Source organism: Amphiprion ocellaris, chromosome 8, assembly GCF_022539595.1.
Source record: "Amphiprion ocellaris isolate individual 3 ecotype Okinawa chromosome 8, ASM2253959v1, whole genome shotgun sequence".
Lineage (NCBI taxonomy): Eukaryota > Metazoa > Chordata > Actinopteri > Pomacentridae > Amphiprion > Amphiprion ocellaris.
In genome coordinates, this window is record NC_072773.1 from 16,393,777 (window position 1) to 16,414,916 (window position 21,140).

At 39.7% G+C, this 21,140-nt stretch overlaps 1 protein-coding gene and 1 long non-coding RNA gene across 2 annotated transcripts; one reads left to right on the forward strand and one right to left on the reverse strand.

Moving 5' to 3' along the window:
• Window positions 1-424: 424 nt before the first annotated feature.
• Window positions 425-16,293, reverse strand: LOC129349540 (uncharacterized). The gene is made up of 10 exons (XM_055013104.1): window positions 11,314-16,293; window positions 7,200-9,273; window positions 6,901-6,993; window positions 5,685-5,777; window positions 5,481-5,606; window positions 5,238-5,366; window positions 3,480-3,593; window positions 2,801-2,872; window positions 2,621-2,707; window positions 425-1,060 (listed from the first exon to the last, which is right to left on the reverse strand). Exons 1-10 carry the CDS (start codon window positions 11,365-11,367, stop codon window positions 825-827), a joined length of 3,078 nt encoding a protein of 1,025 aa, XP_054869079.1. The 5' UTR covers window positions 11,368-16,293; the 3' UTR covers window positions 425-824.
• A 540-nt stretch (window positions 16,294-16,833) lies between these two features.
• Window positions 16,834-19,426, forward strand: LOC129349541 (uncharacterized). The gene is made up of 2 exons (XR_008602585.1): window positions 16,834-18,153; window positions 19,007-19,426. It is a non-coding gene; the product is annotated as an uncharacterized LOC129349541 (long non-coding RNA).
• Window positions 19,427-21,140: the final 1,714 nt, after the last annotated feature.

Sequence of the window (21,140 nt, forward strand, 5' to 3'; positions counted from 1 at the left end):
CTGAGGACCAATGTTACATTTGTAAAACATGTTATCAGCATTAACAGGGCAGTTTCATTCATTGAAAATATTATTTATTAAAGAGCAAATTGATTATTTCAGTAGGGAGAAGTGTTTGTTTTATTGCCAGTTTGGCTGTCAAAAGGTAAAGCATAGAATATTGACTTTCTTAAGACATTATGGTAACAATTAAACCTAATTTTATCAATTCAGTTTGCAAAATAACACAATTTCTTTTTAAGTCATATCAATTTGGTGTGGTTTATCTATGTAAAGCAGAATTAGAATAGTAGTCCAACCGGACACACCTTTTCTAATAATTCGAATGTCAACTTCAGAAGTGTATGCTTTTTTTTCTGAAAGCTATTCCTTTTCCACAGTGTTATGGCAGACTCAATCCATAATGAACAACAATAGCTCCAACTGGTGAACACTGGATTATTTAATACCCAGTCTTGGCAAACCAAATACTCCAGTTACAAGACTCTTCAGTTGTGCAAAGTGCAGTAGATATTAACGTATTGCACCTTTTCAAAATGCAGGAGTTTAAAAGAACAATACCGAACATCCAGGTGTATCCTGAGACAACTTTCTGAAAGGTAAGAAACTGCAGGTGTCAGTGCCTGCTCAACACAAACTATTATTTAAAAGATTTGCTGTGCTCTAGGGCATGGCTAAAGGGTCTCCAAACAAATGAACATATGAACAGACAATAAAAAAACGTTTAAAAGACAGGAATAATCACCCTCTTACTCTCTCCCGCTTCTCTCCCTCATCTTCTAGCCCCTCATCTCGGTTTCCTCCCTCTGTTACAGTCTATTAATTCAGAACGCAAGCTTTCTCTTGATTTTAACAATTTCATTGTAAACAAAATATTTCACGTCTTTCCATGTCCGCGCTCTTAGGACTGAAGACTCTTTGTCAATACACATGAGGCAGTCCTGCTTTGCTGGAACTTTCTTCAGTGCGATGAACTTGCCAAGGTGTCGTTTGACTGCAGTCCTCTCCTGGTCATTCCAGGGTCTCTTACCTTGTTTCTTAACTTCCATTTCTGGAGCATCTACAAAACAAAAACAAAAAGGAGTTTATTAGAGGTTGAGTTGATAATAAACTGAGACCTTATTGAAGTTATATTACCATCTGAACCCTGCCTTGATTGATTAATAACAGTAACAGAATAAAAAATATAAAAGTTGCATTGATTTTAAGCACCCACATTAAAACAACTTTGTTGACTTAAAGGTCACCCTAGTAACAGCATGTACACTCAAGGGATAATTCATGTGCGTTTCGTCACTATTTTTTCTAATGAAGTCAATATAATTGTGTCTCTCCTTGTCTGTCCCAAATATCAATGTGCTGTTTAATCCCAAAACATTTAAATTTGGATCGAGATAATTCTTACATGCAGAATGAGGGGAGTAATAAAATGCATGCAGCCATTAATAACCCCAAAGAACATTCAGATGCATCAGAACTGCGCATCTCTGAGGCCACTTGACCTCCCGACATTGGGCCCCCTCTCCTGTCCCAGCTCAGCCCCCACCCATGACCCCCTCATCCTCCCCTCTCCCCCCTCCTTTCCTACACCCTTGCTGTGGTCCTCTTTTGAGAAAGTTTGCTCCCTGAGTAACCCCCGTTCCTCTGTTTATTTCCGCTGGCCCAGCTGCCCGGGTCTACCCGCCCTGCTTCCTGTCCTCCTTGTATTCCGGATTCTGCCCTGACCAGACCTCTCCCCCTTCCGGACTCGTCTCCCCTCCTGCTCCTGATCCCGACCAGGCCCCGGAAAGTCCCTGTCCTACCGTGCTCCTCTCGTGCCCTGGAACATTCTGCCTGCCGCGCCCCCCGGAACGAGGCCCTCCTGCCCGCTGTCCGCTGCCAACCAACACCCCGCCACGGAGAACGCCTACCGGGCCGCCGGTTCCCGCTACAGTCACCCCCCACCCCTCCCCTATTAGTTAGTTATCTTAGTTATCCTGGACCTTTAGTTTATCTTCCTCATCCCTTATTATTCTGTTTGTCAATCAATAAATCCACCTTTGTTCCTGCCTCAGTTCCTCGTCTGTGTGCTCTCTGCTCGGGTTCACCCCCACGCCATGACACTATCACTGTTGACATTCATGTTTAGATGCTACAGTCAAAGCCTGAAAAGGTGTGGTGGTGTCAGTGCAGACATATGGGGTAATTATTATTGAACACAATACATTCTCTCATTGCAGTTTCTGGGTTGTTTTGTTTGAATTTAAATGTATTATTTTAAAACTACAGATAAGATATTCATTGAAATGCCAAATGTAAAATATGTAACCTGTAAATATATTCTTCAAGTCCATATAACAAAACTGACTTAATTTGGGAAAGCTTATTATCTCTTGTTGATCAGAATTTTGTAGTTGATTTAATTTACAATCACTGCAGCACTGATTAATTACCTTGTCACAGAAATTGTTATACAATAGAAATTTCTGTCAATGTTTCAATTGAGTATAGACACTCTGCAACACCACTTTAACCACCAGTCCTTTCACCTGCAAGTCATAGTGACTTGTGCAGCAATTCCCACTTACATTGTTCTCAGGAAACACATCTATTTAACAGAAATTTGTCTAGTTCATCTTACCAACATCACTGCGTTCTCTTGTAACTGCAGTCTTCTTTCGGTCCTTCCGAGGGGATCTGGTGGCAGTAGTCTGTCTGTCCTCTCCATCTGAGAGAGATGGCATGTTAGTATAATGAAAATACAACACATTATGCATTTAGCGCTTCTCTTTTCACTTAAATCTTTATTGCATGAACTCACCCCAGTCTTCATCGTCTTGACGCTTTCGTTTATGTACAGTTTTCTTTGGCCTCTTAACACGCCCTTTTCCATCTGTTAAAGAACACACCCATATGGTAAAACAGTGATAAAGTAGATGCAGTTTTACAAGGCCAATAATGCATAAGAGCATGAGCCTCAGACAGGTTTTTATGGATGTAGCAACCTTTATGTTTAGGCATGTATTAGTTGTTTTTAAACTTTACCTTGTTTAAACAATTCTACATGCATACTTTTGACTATTTGCCATTAGCTGTAAATTTTCTGCTTCAGAAAATCCTCTGAAGGCCACCTCCTTTGTCAATATAGGTTTATGGTCATTTATGTTGAAAAGATGTGAAAACAAATCAAATCTCTCATTACAAATGCAAAATTTGAAAGTTGCTAGGCAGAGGTAGCTGACTTTTTTGTATTTATGTAAACATGGTAATAGATTACTGTTCTACAAGTTCTTAAAATTCAATTCATATATATTAACCGCACAGCTGGCTCAGTAGGCCAAGATCAGTAAACCTTGTTCAAGACACAACATTAGCAGTAATGAGGTGAAGACAAAACTACACCATTTAGTCAAGTGTAGCCTCTCTGCATGTTTAAGAGGACAAGATTAATTAAAAGAAGTACTGAACCTTCACAGAATGAGATTTTTACTTGTGCTTACCATGCTCAGGGTCACAGCTATCTTCATCATCACCATCAGCTTGCCTTGTGGTTGCAATCCTCTTTGGTTTGTCAACAGCTGAGCTTCCTGAAGTTGAGTGTGGCTTCTGTCCATCTGTGAAAGACATAATTAGCACCATAAAAATACTAAACTCAACTGAACTGATTGCTGACACTTACGTATTACAAACAGTGACAGTAGAGCCTTAAAGGTGCATTTCTAATGATACTGCCAAAAGCTATGGCAGGCTGCAGAAAACATAATTACGTTCTCTATTTCCATTGACAATAATATACACTGCTCAAAAAAAATTAAAGGAACACTTTTTAATCTAAGTATTGCATCTAGTCATCAAGTCATGCATCAAGGCATTTGCCATAGACACAGGAACTGGCAGGTCCATCACTGCTGCTCTGTGCTTTTCACAGATGAGAACAGGTTCATCATGAGCACATGTGACAGACATGAAAGGGTCTGGAGAAGCTGTGGAGAAAGTTATGCTGCCTGTAACATGGTTTAGCTTGACCGGTTTGGTGATGAGTCAGTGATGGTCTGGGGAGGTATGTCCATGGAGGAACGCACAGACCTCTACAGGCTGGACAGCAGCACTCTGACTGCCGTTAGGTATCAGGATGAAATCATTGGATCCACTGTCAGACCCTACGCTGGTGCAGTGGTCCTGGATTCCTTCTGGTGCACGACAATGCCCGGCTTTATGTGGTAAGAGAATTCATGCAGTTCCTGGAGGATGAAGGAATTGATACCATTAACTGGCCCCCCACGCTCGTCTGATAGAACACCTTTGGAACGTTATGTTTTGGTTGATCCAACACCACCAGGTTGCTCCTCAGACTGTCCAGGAGCTCAGTGATGCCCTGGTCCAGTTTTGGGAGGAGATACCTCAGGACACCATCCGTCATCTCATTCGTACCTTGTCCCGACATCATCAGGCTGCATACAAGCACATGGAGGCCATACAAACTACTGAGGACCATTCTGAGTTGCTGCCAAGGAATTTCAGCAAGATGGACCAGCCTGCCACATCAGTTCTGCACTTTGAGTTTTGGGGTGTCTTGAATTTAGCCCTCCTGTGGGTTGATAATTTTCATTTCCATCAAACAATGTGGCATCTTTTCATTCCTAACACATTATCCAGTCCGTATCAATGTAAATATCCAGTTAGTTTTTTCCCTGCATTGAAATATGATGTGTTTTCAAAGTGTTCCTTTAATTTTTTGGAGCAGTGTATGTATGTTCAGACCTTATCATCAAGTTAAAAACAGTTCAGGTAGAAGGGAAGCGTTAATGTTGCAGGTGGTGTATAGTTCAGTGCAACAGTGCAGTTTAGGGAAGCTCTCAGCTCCAGCCCCGGTCAATATAATTTGCCATAAATTTAACAATATGTCTGTTGTTACACAGGACCTCAAGCCACTATCATTTGTAATATATAATGTATGGAGATATTCAGACACACTGTCATCAATGGGATAGCTGATGAGCTGGAGAGAGGGCTGGTGGGAGGGACGGTAACTACATAATATTTAGACTGTGCAGTATTTTATACTTTGAATGTATATGCTTTGAGAATACACATTTGTATTCGACTGCTGATATTTTGGGATGTAAAAACCAAAACGGTCTCCTGGTGCACCATGCCATCTATAAAAAAACGTTTTGATAGAGTCGAAGTCCTTACATCTGTAAGGAATATGCCAATACTACAGTGAAATAGGATCCAAGTCAGACAAAAAACATTACCTGTGTTTTCAGTGCCTGGACCAGTCTTGCCATCACTCACATCATCGTCATCATCACTGTCATCATGTTTTTCTTTAGCTGTAGTCATCTTTTGTGTCCCTCTGTTGGTATCTTCTTGCAGCTCTCCAACTGTGCAAGATAATGTTTTAGTCGAATGAAATTGCTTAAATCTCAGAAACACAACAGTGGTGCAGTGAAAGAAGATTCAAGTCACACTGAGAGTGCTACCTGTGTTTTCAGTACCTTGACTGGTGTTATCACTCCCATCATCCTCATCAGCACCACCATCATCTTCACCATGTCTTCTTGCAGTCTGCCATTGTCTCTTTACAAGTGACCTTGCTGCAGCTGAATGTGGCACCTCTCCATCTGTGAAAGATGACAATACCATGTAAATACCAAGCTCAGTTTCGAGACTTCATTTGTGTTAATATTGTCTTGAATTACCAGAGCCATCATCATCTTCATCATGTCTTCGTCTTGTGACAGTCTTCTTTTGCCTCTGAGCTGATGAGCTTGTGGTTATCAGCTGTTCACCATCTGATGAAGCATACATTAGAAACATACATATAGACAATCACTCACAACATGTCTAAGTTTTTCTGAAAACCTATACAAGTACAGAAAAGCTTCAAGCCTCAAATCAGTCAAGCAAATAATTTGTTCCATTTTTTTAGCAAATATGCTCAAGCATGGATGGTAGCTGAATTTCAACTGTGAGCTCAAACAGACAGAAATTAGAGCTGTCAAGTGAAAAAATTGTCCTAATCAAAATAATGTGTGATTAATCATCATTAATCGCAGCCTATTATTGTGATGAACAAGTAACAAATTTAAAAACAAGTTTGAAAAACTCAAATTTACTTATACTTTGGGGGTAAATAAAACAACCGTTTCTTCCACTCTGTTTATTTTTAGCTTGTTTTTCATAAACTAGCTAACATAAAGCTATTGGTAAATAGGCAGAAGCCACTCACTCTGGCTCTTAATTAGAATGAGAGGCTTTTCTCATGTAGGCAAATGCACTGGACACAGAGAAAAGGAGATCTGTGTAAGTAGAGGAGCTATTGGTCAGTTCTTTCAAATTTTATCACAAACTCCCTTTCTGATTAAAGCATTTGTCCCTGATCCATTTTTGTTACTTTTAATCCATGAGAGAGATCTCTCTCAGAGCAGAGCATGTGTGAAAATGGTGACAGGCAGCTGTCTGTCAGGCTGCAGTAGCTGATTCTGTTCACAGATACAGAGCCCAGGAATGCTCAGAATTGTGGTTCTTTTTAAGTATTTTTAAATTACTGATATAATTACTCTTATTCTCTTCTGTAGTAAGCTGAAAAGGACGCTATGAAAAATCGCAGTAAAAAACCCTGCTCAGAGTGGGCATACGCCATGAATGTTTGTGCTTTTGTGTACCATTATTATGGGAAATACTGGTTCTGGTTCATTTGCTAGAGGTTGCACTGCAAAATGGGACCTGCTGGTGTTATACTGATATTTGTCAGAACTTAGAACCAGAACATCTGGTCAGCATTAGGTCAAACTTATGAATATGATTAATTTTTTTAAAAAAACTCAAGGTTTCCAGATCAATCACAACCATTAACACTTTTGCGCTGAAAGCCCTATTCCTAATATGACCACTGATGTAATTTTTGTTACGTACCATCATGAGCTTCCCGTTGTCTGCCTGTATCTGACGTCCTTCTTTTTTTGACACCTTTCAGACCTTTGGTTGGGGTGGCTGTATGTCCTTCACCTATGAAAATATTCACAGTAGGAAATTAGTAAACTTATTTTTACAATGAAATGAAAGTCGAAAATATGCAGACAGATACGAAAGATATGCACATAGTGGACAGAAAGACAGAGAGACAGAGACAGAGAGAAAGACAGACAGAAGCCAGTGTAGTTGGAAGAGTGATGACTTTAAAATTGTATTAATATTAATATTAATTTACATACCACTGATAACAGAGTCCAGTGTTTGCAGACTCTTCCCTTTCAGTGACTCTGCTCCACGTTCCATCGCAAACAGAAGTTTGCCAATCTTGGCCACTTGGAATGTTTTATCCGTCTGCCGATAATACTCGCAGTGGACTCTGATATCATGCCCCATAAAACGAGCAACTTGCTCAAGTTCCTGATTGTTGAGGTCAAGAAGCTGACATAGGGTAGCAACGTGCTTTCTTAACTTTGTTGACCTCAGCAGTTCTGGGTTTTTGGCTTTGCTCTCTTCTGCATATCTTCTGAGGCAGTCACACCCACGAAGATTGGTTGTTGTGCCAAGCCTTGCGAACAGAAATGGGTTCTCCTCAAGTATGCCAACTTCTGTCCGTTTTTCAATCAGGAAGTCAAGCGAAGCTTTTGTGCGCTCAAGAAGTAGGATGGGGACCTTTCTCCCTCTCTTTCCACGTGTCACCAAACGTGTCAGTCTGTGGCTCAGTTGTTTTTCCACGGGTGATAGAGTCTCATATATGTCCTTATTCACAGGGCCGGTGTCTGCTTTTAGATATGTCTCCAGGGTTAAACGTGATGCTTCTCCTTCACGCTTCTTGTTGAACACGATTATTTGTGCAAGAAGGCTCTCACTTAACTTTCTGTATGCTGTAGTACTCACATGCTCTCTCAACTCTGCCTTTGCCTCATCCTCAGCTTTCCTCAGGTAGTTCTGGAGAGTGACTACATCCTCTGTCAGAGGTACGTTGTCTTCTTTGTCCCACCTCCGTTGCTCAATTGTGCTATGGGCATTAGTCGACACGTAAGTGGACCAGGAGTTCTCCAGCAACTCCTTGAACTTTTTTGCCTTCTTCTCAGTTTTGACATCAGATCTCATCAAACAGTGGCCTATCCAGGCCTCAGTTGCCCCTTTGAGTGAAAAACCAATTTTAACAGCTGTAGATGGCTTTCCATACTCGTTCTTGCTTGCATCATAGTTTGACACATGCCTAGCTGCTTTAATTGCCAGTTGAAAATTTGCTGGATCACAAATGTCTTTAAGACTTTGGACATGCTTGTCAATCTCCTTGGCAGCCAACACAAACCGTCCCAGTTCTCTCAGCTTTTGTGCAATGTATCTGTGCTGAGATTCTTCACGGCCCTTTTTTGCAAATAATGCATCTCCATATGCACAAATCATCTCATCACTCCTGATATGAGAGGTTACATGATCCTGTAGCATAGAGTGAATGATTGTTTGTACTCCATTGCATGATTCTCTGATTGGAATTAGATGTGAGGAAGATTTTTGTACTCTTGCTCTTTTGCCTTTGTGTCTTTCCTTTTTCCGTTCTCTACATGACTTCTCATGCCTCCAGAGTTCAGTCCTCTTGAACATTGCATAACAGTGTTGACATGGCAGGTATTTCTCTATGTCTACCTTTGCAGAAGGCTGTTTCCATGTTACAATCTCACCATATCCTTCCTCTAAGACGCTGAGATTATGTTGCCAGTCGCCCTTGTTACGAAGGCCTTCTAACCGTATCTTCCTTTGTTTGGAGCCAACTGGGAAACTAAAAGCATAGGCGACATCACATTCATCACCATGCTTTCTTTCTAGATGTCTGGCTATCTTCAATTGGGCCTTTTTACAGTATACACAGTAATGAGCTTTGTCCCAGACCCTGGCACCGTCCTTTTTTTTGCTTGTTTTAACAGTAATCTGCAGCCTTTTTTTGCCATCTCGAAACATCCTTTTTTCTTTTGACTCCGTATCTATTTGAACTGATTTACCTTTGGCCTTCTGGTCCTTAGATTCCCCAATCTCAGTTTCAATGGATGACAAATGACTTTGGTGCTTCTCTGGTGAACTGTGGCAGGATGACTGGGACTTCTTTGCAAGCACCTTGTCTTCACTGGATGATGGTGATGATGGTGGTTTGTAGTCTGCATCAGATCCACTGTGACTAGATGACTCCTCTGTGAGCATCTCATCTTCTCTGGATGGTGATGGTGCTGATGGGGGGTAGCAAGCTTTATCACCACACGTCCCTTCGAGAGGTGTATGTTCACCTGATGAGGGGCAGTGGTCCTTTTTGGCCTTCACAGCAGGGCAAAAGAGGGAAAAACAGGGGAAAAGATAAATTATGCAGCTACATTAGTGCACGATTCAGTGTGAAACCTTTACATTGCCAAAGAAAGGCCTACACCTCTACATCTACCTACCTGTGAAAATTATTCACCGTCTAACAACATATGGCATGTTTCTTCTTGCTGGACTCTGGCCTACATATGACTGTCTAAACATTTTAGTCAAATTTTAGTCAAGGAAATAATCACACATTTTAGGAACATTTTAGTAAATTTTTTTCTTGCTTTGCCTCATTCAATTAGGCTTAGAATTTTCTGTAGAAACAAATTTGTTTGCATGCACTTTTTCCAGAATATGTCAGACCGTTAGATCAGACTGCTTTAGGTTGTACTTGCCTACTTACTATATTACCATTAAAATCACACAAGTGATTGAACAACTAGTCTTTTAATATGCCTACATGTCTCAGAGCTCAGAAATCAGACACAAAAATCTTCCAAACAAATTGCTGTGTAATCTAAAAAACAAAAAGTCTGACTGGGTAATGTGTGCTATGTCAGGTGTAGAACTGTCATTAAGCTGTAATAATGACGACCAGTGAGTGAAAACAAATCAATCATTATTACAAATAAATGAATAAACGTGCAGACTGTGGGTGCTACAGCAGCAACAAGTGATGCTCTTTCAGATACATTTCCCTTACATGTTTCAATCCAACAGCAGGGCAGACGAGTTATGTTAATAATAAAACTGCATGTTTCTGAGGAGCTGTGAAACTAACGACCGGACGCTAACAACACAAAAACACAGCTAATGTTAGCATGCACTCAGCCTCATTCATTCATTCATTCATTATTTATTAATGCAAACTGAAAACTATTTCATGGGAGAAACTGGCCTCTAGCCAGACTGAACCAGCCTGGTTTAATACAGCAGACTGAGCAGTAACACTGGCTTGTAGGGCTGGCCCGAATAGCAGCTTCTGGGCTCCGGATATTCAGGCCCATTTAATGATGAGTATCTGAACATTCGGATCCCAAAATAGGTATTCGGATAGCATCATCACGACAGAATATTCGGATATTCGGGTCCAGCCCTACTGGCTTGACATTAGTTCATATATCTGCTCAAATATATTAGCAGCCTGACGTTAGTTTGGCTGCAGGTAGTTTAGTTAGCCAGGTGAACTCATCGGGGCTTTAACAGCAGGAGGTGCAACTCTCCTCATGTTGTCTGCATGTTCCTCACATAATCCACAGACACAGGTCATCTCTCAGCCTCTATTTACTGCATAATGTTTTCATTTTGCCTAAATACATACTAAAAAAACCACACAGCAGCCGCTACTGAGCTGCTGCGTCTCTCGCGTGTGTTCATGTTCACATATACTGCATCTCAGCTGCGTGTCTGCAGCGGCATAGCAACTGCCAGCCCATCTATTTACATGGAGTTTGCTTTTAAGATTTATAAACAAAAATGATCATATAATTTTACTTTCATGCACTAGAACAGGGACTGAGCTGCAGGAGGAGAGAGAAAGGGAGAGGAGCAGAGATGCTGGAGAAGTCCTGTCCCTCTCATATTGTGTATTTTCTCATCATGTGTGTAACATATGGAGATACAGAAAATGCTCAGTTTGCTGTGTTGCCATGGTCTGCTGTACTGTTTATTTAGTCTGTGTGGCCTAAGGCTCTGTCAGTGTCGGGCAGCGTCTGCACGTCAATCAACCAAGTAGGACAGAGGCTTTAAACAGGTTGCTTAGATGCACAGTTGGGGAAAAATAAACTTTTGGAAAATCCAACAGTCATCCACTAACATTTTCATCTCCTCTGCTCTCCTCAACGCAAATGAAACTTAAATTTCATCATATTCCGACACACAGGGATTTATCCTCATGTAAAAAGCTTTGTTGAATAATAATTTTCATCATTACAACGAAATTAACACGTATTTTTAACAAATTCTACACTCTCACTGTCATTTTGTTTCATTAAACTACACAAAGCAACCTTAAAATCATTTTAAGTGCAAAGAAAAAAAATTACTTACCCGAGCATTTTCAAATCTCTGTAAAGTTCCAAGTCTTCTTTTAAATCTCTCCATGTTAAATGCTGGATGTCGGAGTCAGAGGAGAGATGAGGTGGAGGTGCTTGGGCAGGTCTCAGCGAGCTGAACTCTTCACCTCGGTTCTCCACCTCTGATTGGATAATTGGTGAACGAGCCATCAGCATGGGGGGAGGAGGTGAGCACACAGGAGCAGCTCTGACCCTGAAAACTCATCTTAAAACTTCATTAACCCTTTCATGGTCCTGTCTTTTTAAATTTCACCTAAAACAGCATCAGAATTTCACACAAATCCTAAAACTATAAAAAGGGACATCTACTTAAACAATACAGATCAAAATATTTAACTTCTTGATTTATTGAGGAAATTTAAGGACAAATTTTAAAAAAGAATGCTAAATGAGTGGAGAAACATATTAAATGCAGATCATTAGATTCTCTGAGTAAAGAAGTCAATTAAGTTACTTAAATAAAAGTTTTTGTGACGGGAGAAATCTTAAGGAGAATGTTTATCTGTCCTGTAGACTTCCATATACTGTGAAGGCCCAGGGTGGCTGCATACACATTGATTTTCCCCCATGTGGATTTGCAGAGGTGCTTGGGCAGGTCTCAGCGAGCTGACCTCTTCACCTCGATTCTCCACCTCTGATTGGATAATTGGTGAACGAGCCATCAGCGAGGGGGGAGCACACAGGAGCAGCTCTGACCCTGAAAACTCATCTTAAAACTTCATTACCCCTTTCATAGTCCTGTCTTAAAATTTCACCTAAAACAGCATCAGAATTTCACACAAATCCTAAAAGTATAAAAAGGGACACCTAATTAAACAATACAGATCAAAATATTTAACTTCTTGATTTATTTACTGAGAAATTTAAGGACAAATTTTTTAAAAAGAATGCTAGATGAGTGGAGAAACATATTAAATGCAGGTTATTAGATTATCTGAGTAAATAAGTCAATTAAGTTGCTTAAATAAAAGTTTGTGTTACTGAGGAGAAATCTTAAGGAGAATGGTTATCTGTCCTGTAGACTTCCATATACTGTGAGGCTGTTCTGTAGGCCCAGGGTGGCTGCATACACATTGATTTTCCTTTAATTTTCACCCATCTGTATTTGCAGAGGTGCTTAAGACTTCTCCAAAACCAAAGTCGACTTGTTTCCATCAGGCCAAACAAGACTTTGGTCCAGGGGATTCAGGATTATCATGATCTAAATTGAATTTTAAAATGCATAGAGACCAAAAATTGCTTTCCACAAAAAAAACACACCTCATCATTGTGTTGGTGGGGAGTAGCACACAGATAATATGTGCATGTAAAATTAGTACTGTAAGCTCCACAGCTGGTGGACATTTGTGCTGTGAAATATTTGGTACATTAGTTTATATGTGCAAGCATAGAACAGTAAGAACACTGCAAAGCATTTTTATAGCCTAAACCTCAGTGGTAAGCATGGTAAAACATGTAAGTATAAAATAGAATCAAAAGCATGAATTTTGAGCCAAATGTAATAAATAAATAATATATACAACTAATGTTTGAAAAGGGGCCTCTGACAACAACACCATGGAAAATAACATACTAATTTAGGCCTAATATCAATTTTTGTGGTCACCTATTTATGGCCTTCATGTCTTTGTGTCAACCAAAACTGTTAAAATGAATAGTCATTTTAAAATGGTGAATTATCAACATTTTCCTGGGGTCAGGTACTTCATATGTTAAAGGTGCATTAGTCAACTTTTCTGTGTTCAAAATGTATTTTAATTACTTTATTTTTAATGCCAATGAGTGGAGAGGCTTTTACAGAAACTAAATTATGAGCTATTAATTTCCCTCTTTTATTTTGTCTATCAGCTTTTAGCCAACTTTTATTTTGAAGTGCTCAGGTAGCGCTTTCCCGGAAATAGGCGTTGGCATATGTTGAGATTGGTGCTGCAGAGCATGACGGTCTTTTAGTGGGTGCAGTACCCAGTTTCAACAGTAGGCAGAGTAGTGAGTAAAAAGTGTGTGAAATTCTGGTGAAAAATTCTCAACATTGATCCAAATTGAGGTCTTTTTGTGAAAAGCACAGGATAGCTTCTATATAGCCTTAGGAGCTGATTTAAAGCATGACAAAGTGAGGACCGGCCAAAATGTCCTCACTTCCCAAAAATGTTCTCACTGTGTTGGTTAAAAACTCACGCCAGTCCTCACAACGTAGTAAGTACAAGAACACACACACACACACACACACACACACACACACACACACACACACACACACACACACACACACACACACACACACACACACACACACACACACACACACACACACACACACACACGCGCACACACACACACAGCCTTCATGATGGTTAGACGGGAGAACACACAGTTTTGCAAATTCCACTTAAAGCCCCAATCTGCGATGCAACATCTAACGTGAAATCACTCGAGACAAATCAAAAACACAAGACACTGATGCAACGTTTTGGGTTCTCCACTGTTGGTTTTTCTAATCGTCACAAATCAGCACACTTGCAACACACGCCCTTAAAAACGCACTTTTAGCAGTCAAAGATACTATTCCTGTGATTAACTGATCTAGTTGGACACATCCTGCAGATTGGGGCTGTAGATGGTGGCTTGTGAGTGCTCTCCTGAAAAAGGTCTGGTTTCAGTGGAGCCGTGATGACTCGTGTCTGTGTACAGTACTTGATATTTGTTCATCTGTGATCGTACTGCCCTCGGCTTCAGGAGTAATGTAGAGGGTGGGGAAAAGGGGACATGAAGGGGAGGGAGGGGGAGATTTTTTTTTTTTTTAAATGTTTCTGTATTATATTTCTGTATGTTCTCGAGAAAATTTAACATTAGTTTTTTTTTCTTTTGTAGCTTTTATCACGATGGAAAAACAAGTTGAACCAAGTTTTTATTCTCGCTTTTATTTTTTTTTTGTTCTCCCTTCTTTACCATGAAGGTGAGAGCAAATGCCATCTATCATCTCTGTAATGTATGCTCTTTCTCAGTCTCTCCTTGTGTTGTGAAAGGCTTTTTTGTGCTTGATCAAGTTCATGACAGGAAATTAAAATTGTTACAACTGAACACCTTTCATTGTGTCTTCATCAATAAAAGCCTTGACATCAGTTATTACAACTTTTACGTTGCGGCCTAACAGATACTGGATTTTGAAGGCTAAACATGCTATAATCTGAAAACACTGCCCAGTACGAGGTTTATTTTTGATTTTTTATGCCTTTGTGCCAGTGACAGCTGAGACCAGGGTCATTAAGTCTTGATTTCTACATTTGTGGACCCGTACAAACTTTGGGAAGCATGTCGATATCTGTAGAGTTTCAACACGGACTCTCTCATACTTAGGGAGATGTCAAGGGATTGTGTTTTCAGTATGAATGCCATCCCACGACTGTAAAATTCGCCTGCAGGGAATTTCTTCATACATGGCATGTATTTGGATATGGGCTCCACATTAATCTCCACACTTAATCTCCACTTCCCACAGGATTCAAATTTGTGTCTCCAGTGATCTGTGTGATGTAAATTTCATCATCTTCAAGTCTACAAAGGGTTGTGAGAACTCTTTTTTGCCCGGAGAAAATGTCCTCAAAAGTGGCACAAATTTCTACCTGGGCTCAATCCCAATCTCCATCCTTGTGGCTTTCCTGACTTCAAAGGCCTTCCTATTACAGCCCAACTCATTGCGTCTTTATTCACGTATCCGAAGGGTGTGCGTAAGCTTCATCGCCTGGCCAAGTCTGCAAGGGCTCATGGGGAAACCTGTTTATACACAGACTGTACGCACTGAAAGCTCTCCAATGTGACAGGAAAGCTAAGGGTGCTCAAAACAAATGCTTGTCACGCAGACCGACGAAGCAAGGAGATTCACCAAAGTCAGCCAGCCTTTCGGAACTATCCACAGAAGCCCTATGCGTTTGTGCTCGTTATGCATAGCAGACAGACTTGTACCTATTGTGTACCTATTGGGGGGGGGTTGCATCTTATAGAGGGGGGCTCCAAGCCAAACAGGTTGGGAACCACTGCTTTAGAGCAAGAAACGGGGATCTGAGGCTGGGCAGTGAAGACAGGCCTGAGGCAGGCAGGACCAGATTAAACTCTTCCAGAGGTGAGTGCCAGACTCTTGTAGCAGAAGCTGAAGCAACAATCTGGCAGAGTGTTGAGTGTGGAACCGGCTTTTATTGCTGAGGATCAGGGACAGGTGTGCTGTGCCGCAGCTGCCTGGAGTTCTGCTGATGAAGCTGAGGAGACTGATAGTGATCACTTGCAGCTGCTGCACAGAGCGACACAACAGAGTGAGAGACAGGAAAGGAGAGCAGAGTGGAGGGAGAGGGAAGAACAGGGAAAGGGAGAAATAAAGAAGGAGAGCAACAAAGGAGGGAGAGAGGAAGGAAAGAGGAGGTCACAGGAGGTCGGGTGAGGGACGGTGCAGGGACCAGGGAGGGGGCCGTGACATCCTCCATATGAACACAAATTTTGGATTCCACACAGACATTCAAACCCTTGCGTATTTGGGAAAATGACAAAAGTCACATTACTTAGACCCTTGCATAGTCACGAAAGCAGAACATATAATTCTGGTCTTATGTTTTCAGTTTGTCTGCCATCATATTCTCATGAACAGGATGTCTCTTGAACTCAAAATGGCACAAACTTTAATTTGCTCCCAATCTCCACAGTCTCGGACTCATTGACTATAGGCTGCATTGCCACGGTTGCCTAATACATACTGTACATACATTTGCTTGTCCACAAGGGCATTTACATGGCATGAATTTTGTCTGCAAGTCTCCACGCTGATCCTTCTGTATGCGTGAGCTAGACTTACAAAAAGTTCTGTGCTTAGCAGACTGAATGAATGGATTAACATAGTGTGTCTCTTGTCCACTTTCAAAGTTTGCATCAGTCATCACATGGGAAGTGTTATTTCAGGATTCAAGAAACATGTATTTCATCATCTGCCTAGAGCCATGAGTCAGTAGGGACTCCTGCGCAGCAAAAGTGAGTTCTTAAGAATTTATAATCCACCCTCACAGAAAGAGGAATGTAAACCCACACAGACAATCCCCACACTAATGCTAAACAGGAAGAATTCTGTTTGTGAGTCAGCAGACACAAAGCATGTAGCAGCTTGAGGCTAAATGAAGGCAGGTTCATTTTTGAACTCATGGGAATATGTACACAAAGATTAAACTTTAGGCACAATACATTAAAATGGATCAAGTCACTATTTGAAGACTGGTTAAACAACAGTTCGCTATTACAGCTGACTTCAGAATTTATTGGGAGAACTGGCTCTGCTCAGACCAGTTGGGCTCCTGTGATTCAGCTTCACCGAGTGAAACAGCACGTCTTTTCTTTTCAGGGTTAAAAAAAAAATCGTGAGTCACTGATATTGGATATAGTACTGCGCAACATCACAGCAGAAAGAGAAAGCGTGATGAGGTGTGAGTTGCCAGAAATAAATAGCAAAGAGGAGGATGTAGTAGGGTCGAAAAGGCAGATCACAGTTCAGTGATGTGGGTAATTGATAATGGAGAGCACACACTGGCAGACTGGGGAGGGATGTTGTCATGACTCAGCTGGTATCGCTTGAGCTTGTTAGATTTCTCTAGAAGTCGTTAAAACTTTCCTCCCACTAATATCTCAGTATTGCTAAAAAAAAAAAACTTATGAAAACAAATGTAATAATTTAACACATAGATTGATGCATTACAGTTCTTAAGTTCAGTAATTTGAATATATATATATATTAGTGCTGTCAAACAACTAAAATATTTAATCAGATTAATCACCGGGTTGCTGTGGACTAATTTCAATTAATCATGATTAAATATCATTCCTTTTAAATCGAAATTGTGTTTCATTTTGCATGCACAGATTCAAGAAAGAAGAGAATATACTTAACATTTAACAATTAAGGTGTTTATTAAACACCTTTAAAGGTTCATGTTAGAATCCCCGACTAACGCATGCTTCACATTAATGTGGTACTTTAAGCTGGAAGTGCTTCGGTGAAAAGAAAACTCCTTCCTGCAGAGTGTGCATATTACTGTATGTCGATTGTTTAGTCTTGTTTTTTTGTTTTTTTTGTATTCAAATTTCCCACCGAGATGGCCATCGTGCTGTTTAGTAGGGCCCAACCGATATGGATTTTTTAGAGGCCGATTCCAATATTTGGCGGGAAAAAATTCTGCTAATTAATCGGATGATTAATTTAGAAAATATAAAATGAATAAAATAACTTCTTTTTTGATCCTTTAACACTTACAAAAACAAAGATATGAATTACAGGCAAAACAGTTTACTGTTTCACAATACTTTGTCCTTCAGTATTTGTTTAACTTTACAACAGAGAGGAATTTTCAAGCACAAAAAACATGCAGCAAAGCATTGTGTATGTTTTTAAAAATACTATAGAAGATATAGACAAAGGAAAACAAGTTACAAGTTCAGTCATTTTAGGGACCAAATGTCCTCTTTCAGCATTGCCTACCTCATTTGATTAACACTATATATAAGTTTGGACACACCCTTTCATTTAATGCTTTTTATTTATTTGTGTTATTTTCTTCGTTGTAGATTAACACTGAAAATTAACACTTCTTTTGTGCTGCAGGAGGAGGTGCTGCAGAGAGCCAGCGTCACCACATTGGGTCTGGCTGCAGGTGTTGTCACCATGGGAATGAGACGAGCCCCTCCTGTGGTTGAAGGCTGGCTCTTGCTTCATCAACTACAACATCACTCCTGTGGAGGTGCCCTAGGAGGCTTCAAAATGTCAGGCATCAGGCAGGACAATGGCCAGGTAACAACTGAATACTACACCCAGCTGAACACTGTTTGAGTAGTGATTGCGTGTGTGTATATATATGTGTGTGTGTGTGTGTGTGTGTGTGTGTGTGTGTGTGTGTGTGTGTGTGTGTGTATATGCACGCACACTACCAGTCAACAGTTTGGACACATGTTCTCATACAGTGGTTTTTATTGAATTATTTTCTACATTGTAGATTAATACTGAAGACATCAAAACTATAAAAGAATACATAAGGAATTATGTTCATCTTCAGCAATAATCTACAATGTAGAAAATAATACAAAAAAATAAAAAGCACTGCCTGAGAAGGTGATAGTGTGTGTATGTACATATACATATACATATATATATATATATATATATATATATATATATATATATATATATATATATATATATATATACTGTATGTATATATATATATATATATATATATATATATATATATACTGTATATATATATATATATATGTGTGTGTGTATTTGTTGGTTTTTTTTTTTTGGTCAACAAAAAATGTATATGCAGTATTTTGTTCCCTGCTTCTCTGCTCCACATCCCATTTGTATTACTGCCTACAGAATTTTGACTTTAAAGCAGCATCATAGCATGTCCCTCCTTGCAAATGAGTTAAATACGCTTCTAACGAGTAAAACAGAAAAGTCCTGTATCACAGTGATTATGGAGTGGGATTTTTCTTTGGCCCTTTCATTATACACTTAGATGGAACAATTTGTGTATAGTACAGTCATTTTACAGATAACCGAATGGACATAATAGTGTATTAAAATATGCTAGAAAAAAAATCTAAATTAAATTAAGCCCCTTTCCTTGTTTTGTTTGCAGCCTTCATAAGGCGGTGCACGACAATGGAGAACTGGAAACCAGTAGAAGAGGCCAAGCTTCAAAAGGCACGCATAAAAAGAGGTCAGTAAAGTAATTGGCTTTTCAAACATAATGTTTACAGCTGCCCCCTTGTTCACTAGTCCTGTTTTTTACCATTGTTTGACATGTTTTTAAACCAGTGGTTCTCAACTGGTCGGTCAAGACCCAAATGTGTGTTGCAAGGCCTTTTTCAGTGGGTTGTAAATTCAATAATCTTGTAAATTTTGTACCTTTTTTCAAAGTTAAAACTTGTTTTTATAACTGTTTTTCAAAAATTGTGACTTTTTTCTCCAAAAATTGTGACTTTTGTGATTGCTATCATTGTTACAGTTCACTGTTCATTGTGTTGTATTAAATAAATGGGGTTGCAGTTTGCTCTCAGTTGGTTCTTATTTCTTCCATTTTAATGTCAATTTTGTTTTACCTTTGTCCCAAAGTAATTCTCACATTATCTCAGTTTTTCTAAAGATGCAATGATCAGATCTCATCTACGACTTACATTTCTCCTACAAGTCTCAAAAACTCAGTCTCACATTATCTCAATTTTGCTCCTAGGGGGGTTTTAGGAGCAATAAATCAGATTGAGGTGATCTCAAAAAGAACTTCAATTGAGATGTCCTTGCTGTCTTGAGAGTTCAAGACTATCTTGAGCAAAAAAGTTTTCCTCTGGGGCTGCAGATGCGCTAATTGCATTAAAAGTTTTAATCAGATTAATCATGATGATGGATTAATCTGTGTTAATGCATTCATTTTGGCAGTCCTAATATATATACACTAAAGACATCTCATTATCTACGTACTTCTATCCATGGTTGTGCTGTTTCCTTTGAGGTGCTGGACTTCACATTCCAGTAAAAAAGTTAGCCCACAATTAGTAAAAATGAGACGGGAGCAGATTTTTTTTTTTTTTTTTTTTTTTTTTTTTAAATAAAAAGTTTTTTAAAAAATTATAGATAAAAAATTCAAATTGCCCAAAGGATGCCTGATGTTCAGAGGGTAATATGTCATCTGTTAACCTTTTTTTTTTTTCAATCCTCCTTAATAATAGCATTGTTTGAAAATTCAGGCGGGTGAATTATTTTTCCCAAGGTTCCGAGCAAACCTTAGAAATGAGTAATTAATGTTGCCTGGAAATAATCATTTATTTACATATTTTTATTTAGATTATTTTGGTTTCGTCTGTGACATCCTTCAGTGAAAGTTCATATCCATGGATATCCAGTGATACAAATAACAAACAGCATTTTTGTTTCTGTTACCAAACGGTAAAAATTAAATAAACATGGACAGCAGCTGTGGCCTGCTATCCATGTGTGTGGGTGTGTGTGGAGGGATTCCCTTTGTGCACACATTAAAATTAGAACCACTGCCCAGTGTAGGGATGAAGGACAATACAAGCATACAAAACAGCAGAGTGGAAATACTTTGCATGTTACATGTGGTCATATTTAGTCCAGCGCTGCCGCTCTCCCTGACCTTTTCATTACGCAAATGTGACTATGTATTCAAGGTCTGCCCCAGGAATTCCCAAATACAGTGCACATGACAACGTTTTCGAAACAAGACTACAACATAGAAATTACCACACACCTTGATGACATGCCAAGGTGTGGTCAGCTTACTCTGGGTAAGCTCATGAAAGCTGCCCAAAGCAACTTCGATGCATAGATTTTTCATATTTCTATTGATATCCTGTTGTATGTTGACTCTAGTTCCAAAGGCTTTTGAGCTAAATATCAAGGTGTGTTGTTGCTGAACTAATTCCAGGCAGAAAGAAGAGCGGAAAGCGCATGAAAAGGACTGACTGACTGACTCACACCGCCCGAGGTCAGAGTTGGAGAGTGAGCTGTTGGGCATGTGGGTGCACAACCTCAAAATAGAACCTTCTTTTTGAAAACCATTAGTTTCTCTCCATCAAAATGTCATCACGTCATGTGATGCAATCAGTGATGAAACTAATCTTCATTGTGAAATTGTAAGTTTCAGGTCAGAACAAAATAGCAGCTCACTTTTGCAGAAACCACAAACCACCAGAACTCGTGACACAATGAGCAGCATCATTAACTACTTAGAATGTGTATTTACATCATCAAAT

Excerpts from the sequence above, each read along its gene's own strand:
- LOC129349540 (XM_055013104.1), bottom strand. The coding sequence starts at position 11,367 with ATGGAGAGATTTAAAAGAAGACTTGGAACTTTACAGAGATTTGAAAAT. Across the intron at positions 5,778-6,900 it reads ACAACGGGAAGCTCATGATG|ATGGTGAACAGCTGATAACC; the intron begins GTACGTAACAAA and ends ATGCTTCATCAG. Across the intron at positions 2,708-2,800 it reads TCAAGACGATGAAGACTGGG|ATGGAGAGGACAGACAGACT; the intron begins GTGAGTTCATGC and ends CATCTCTCTCAG.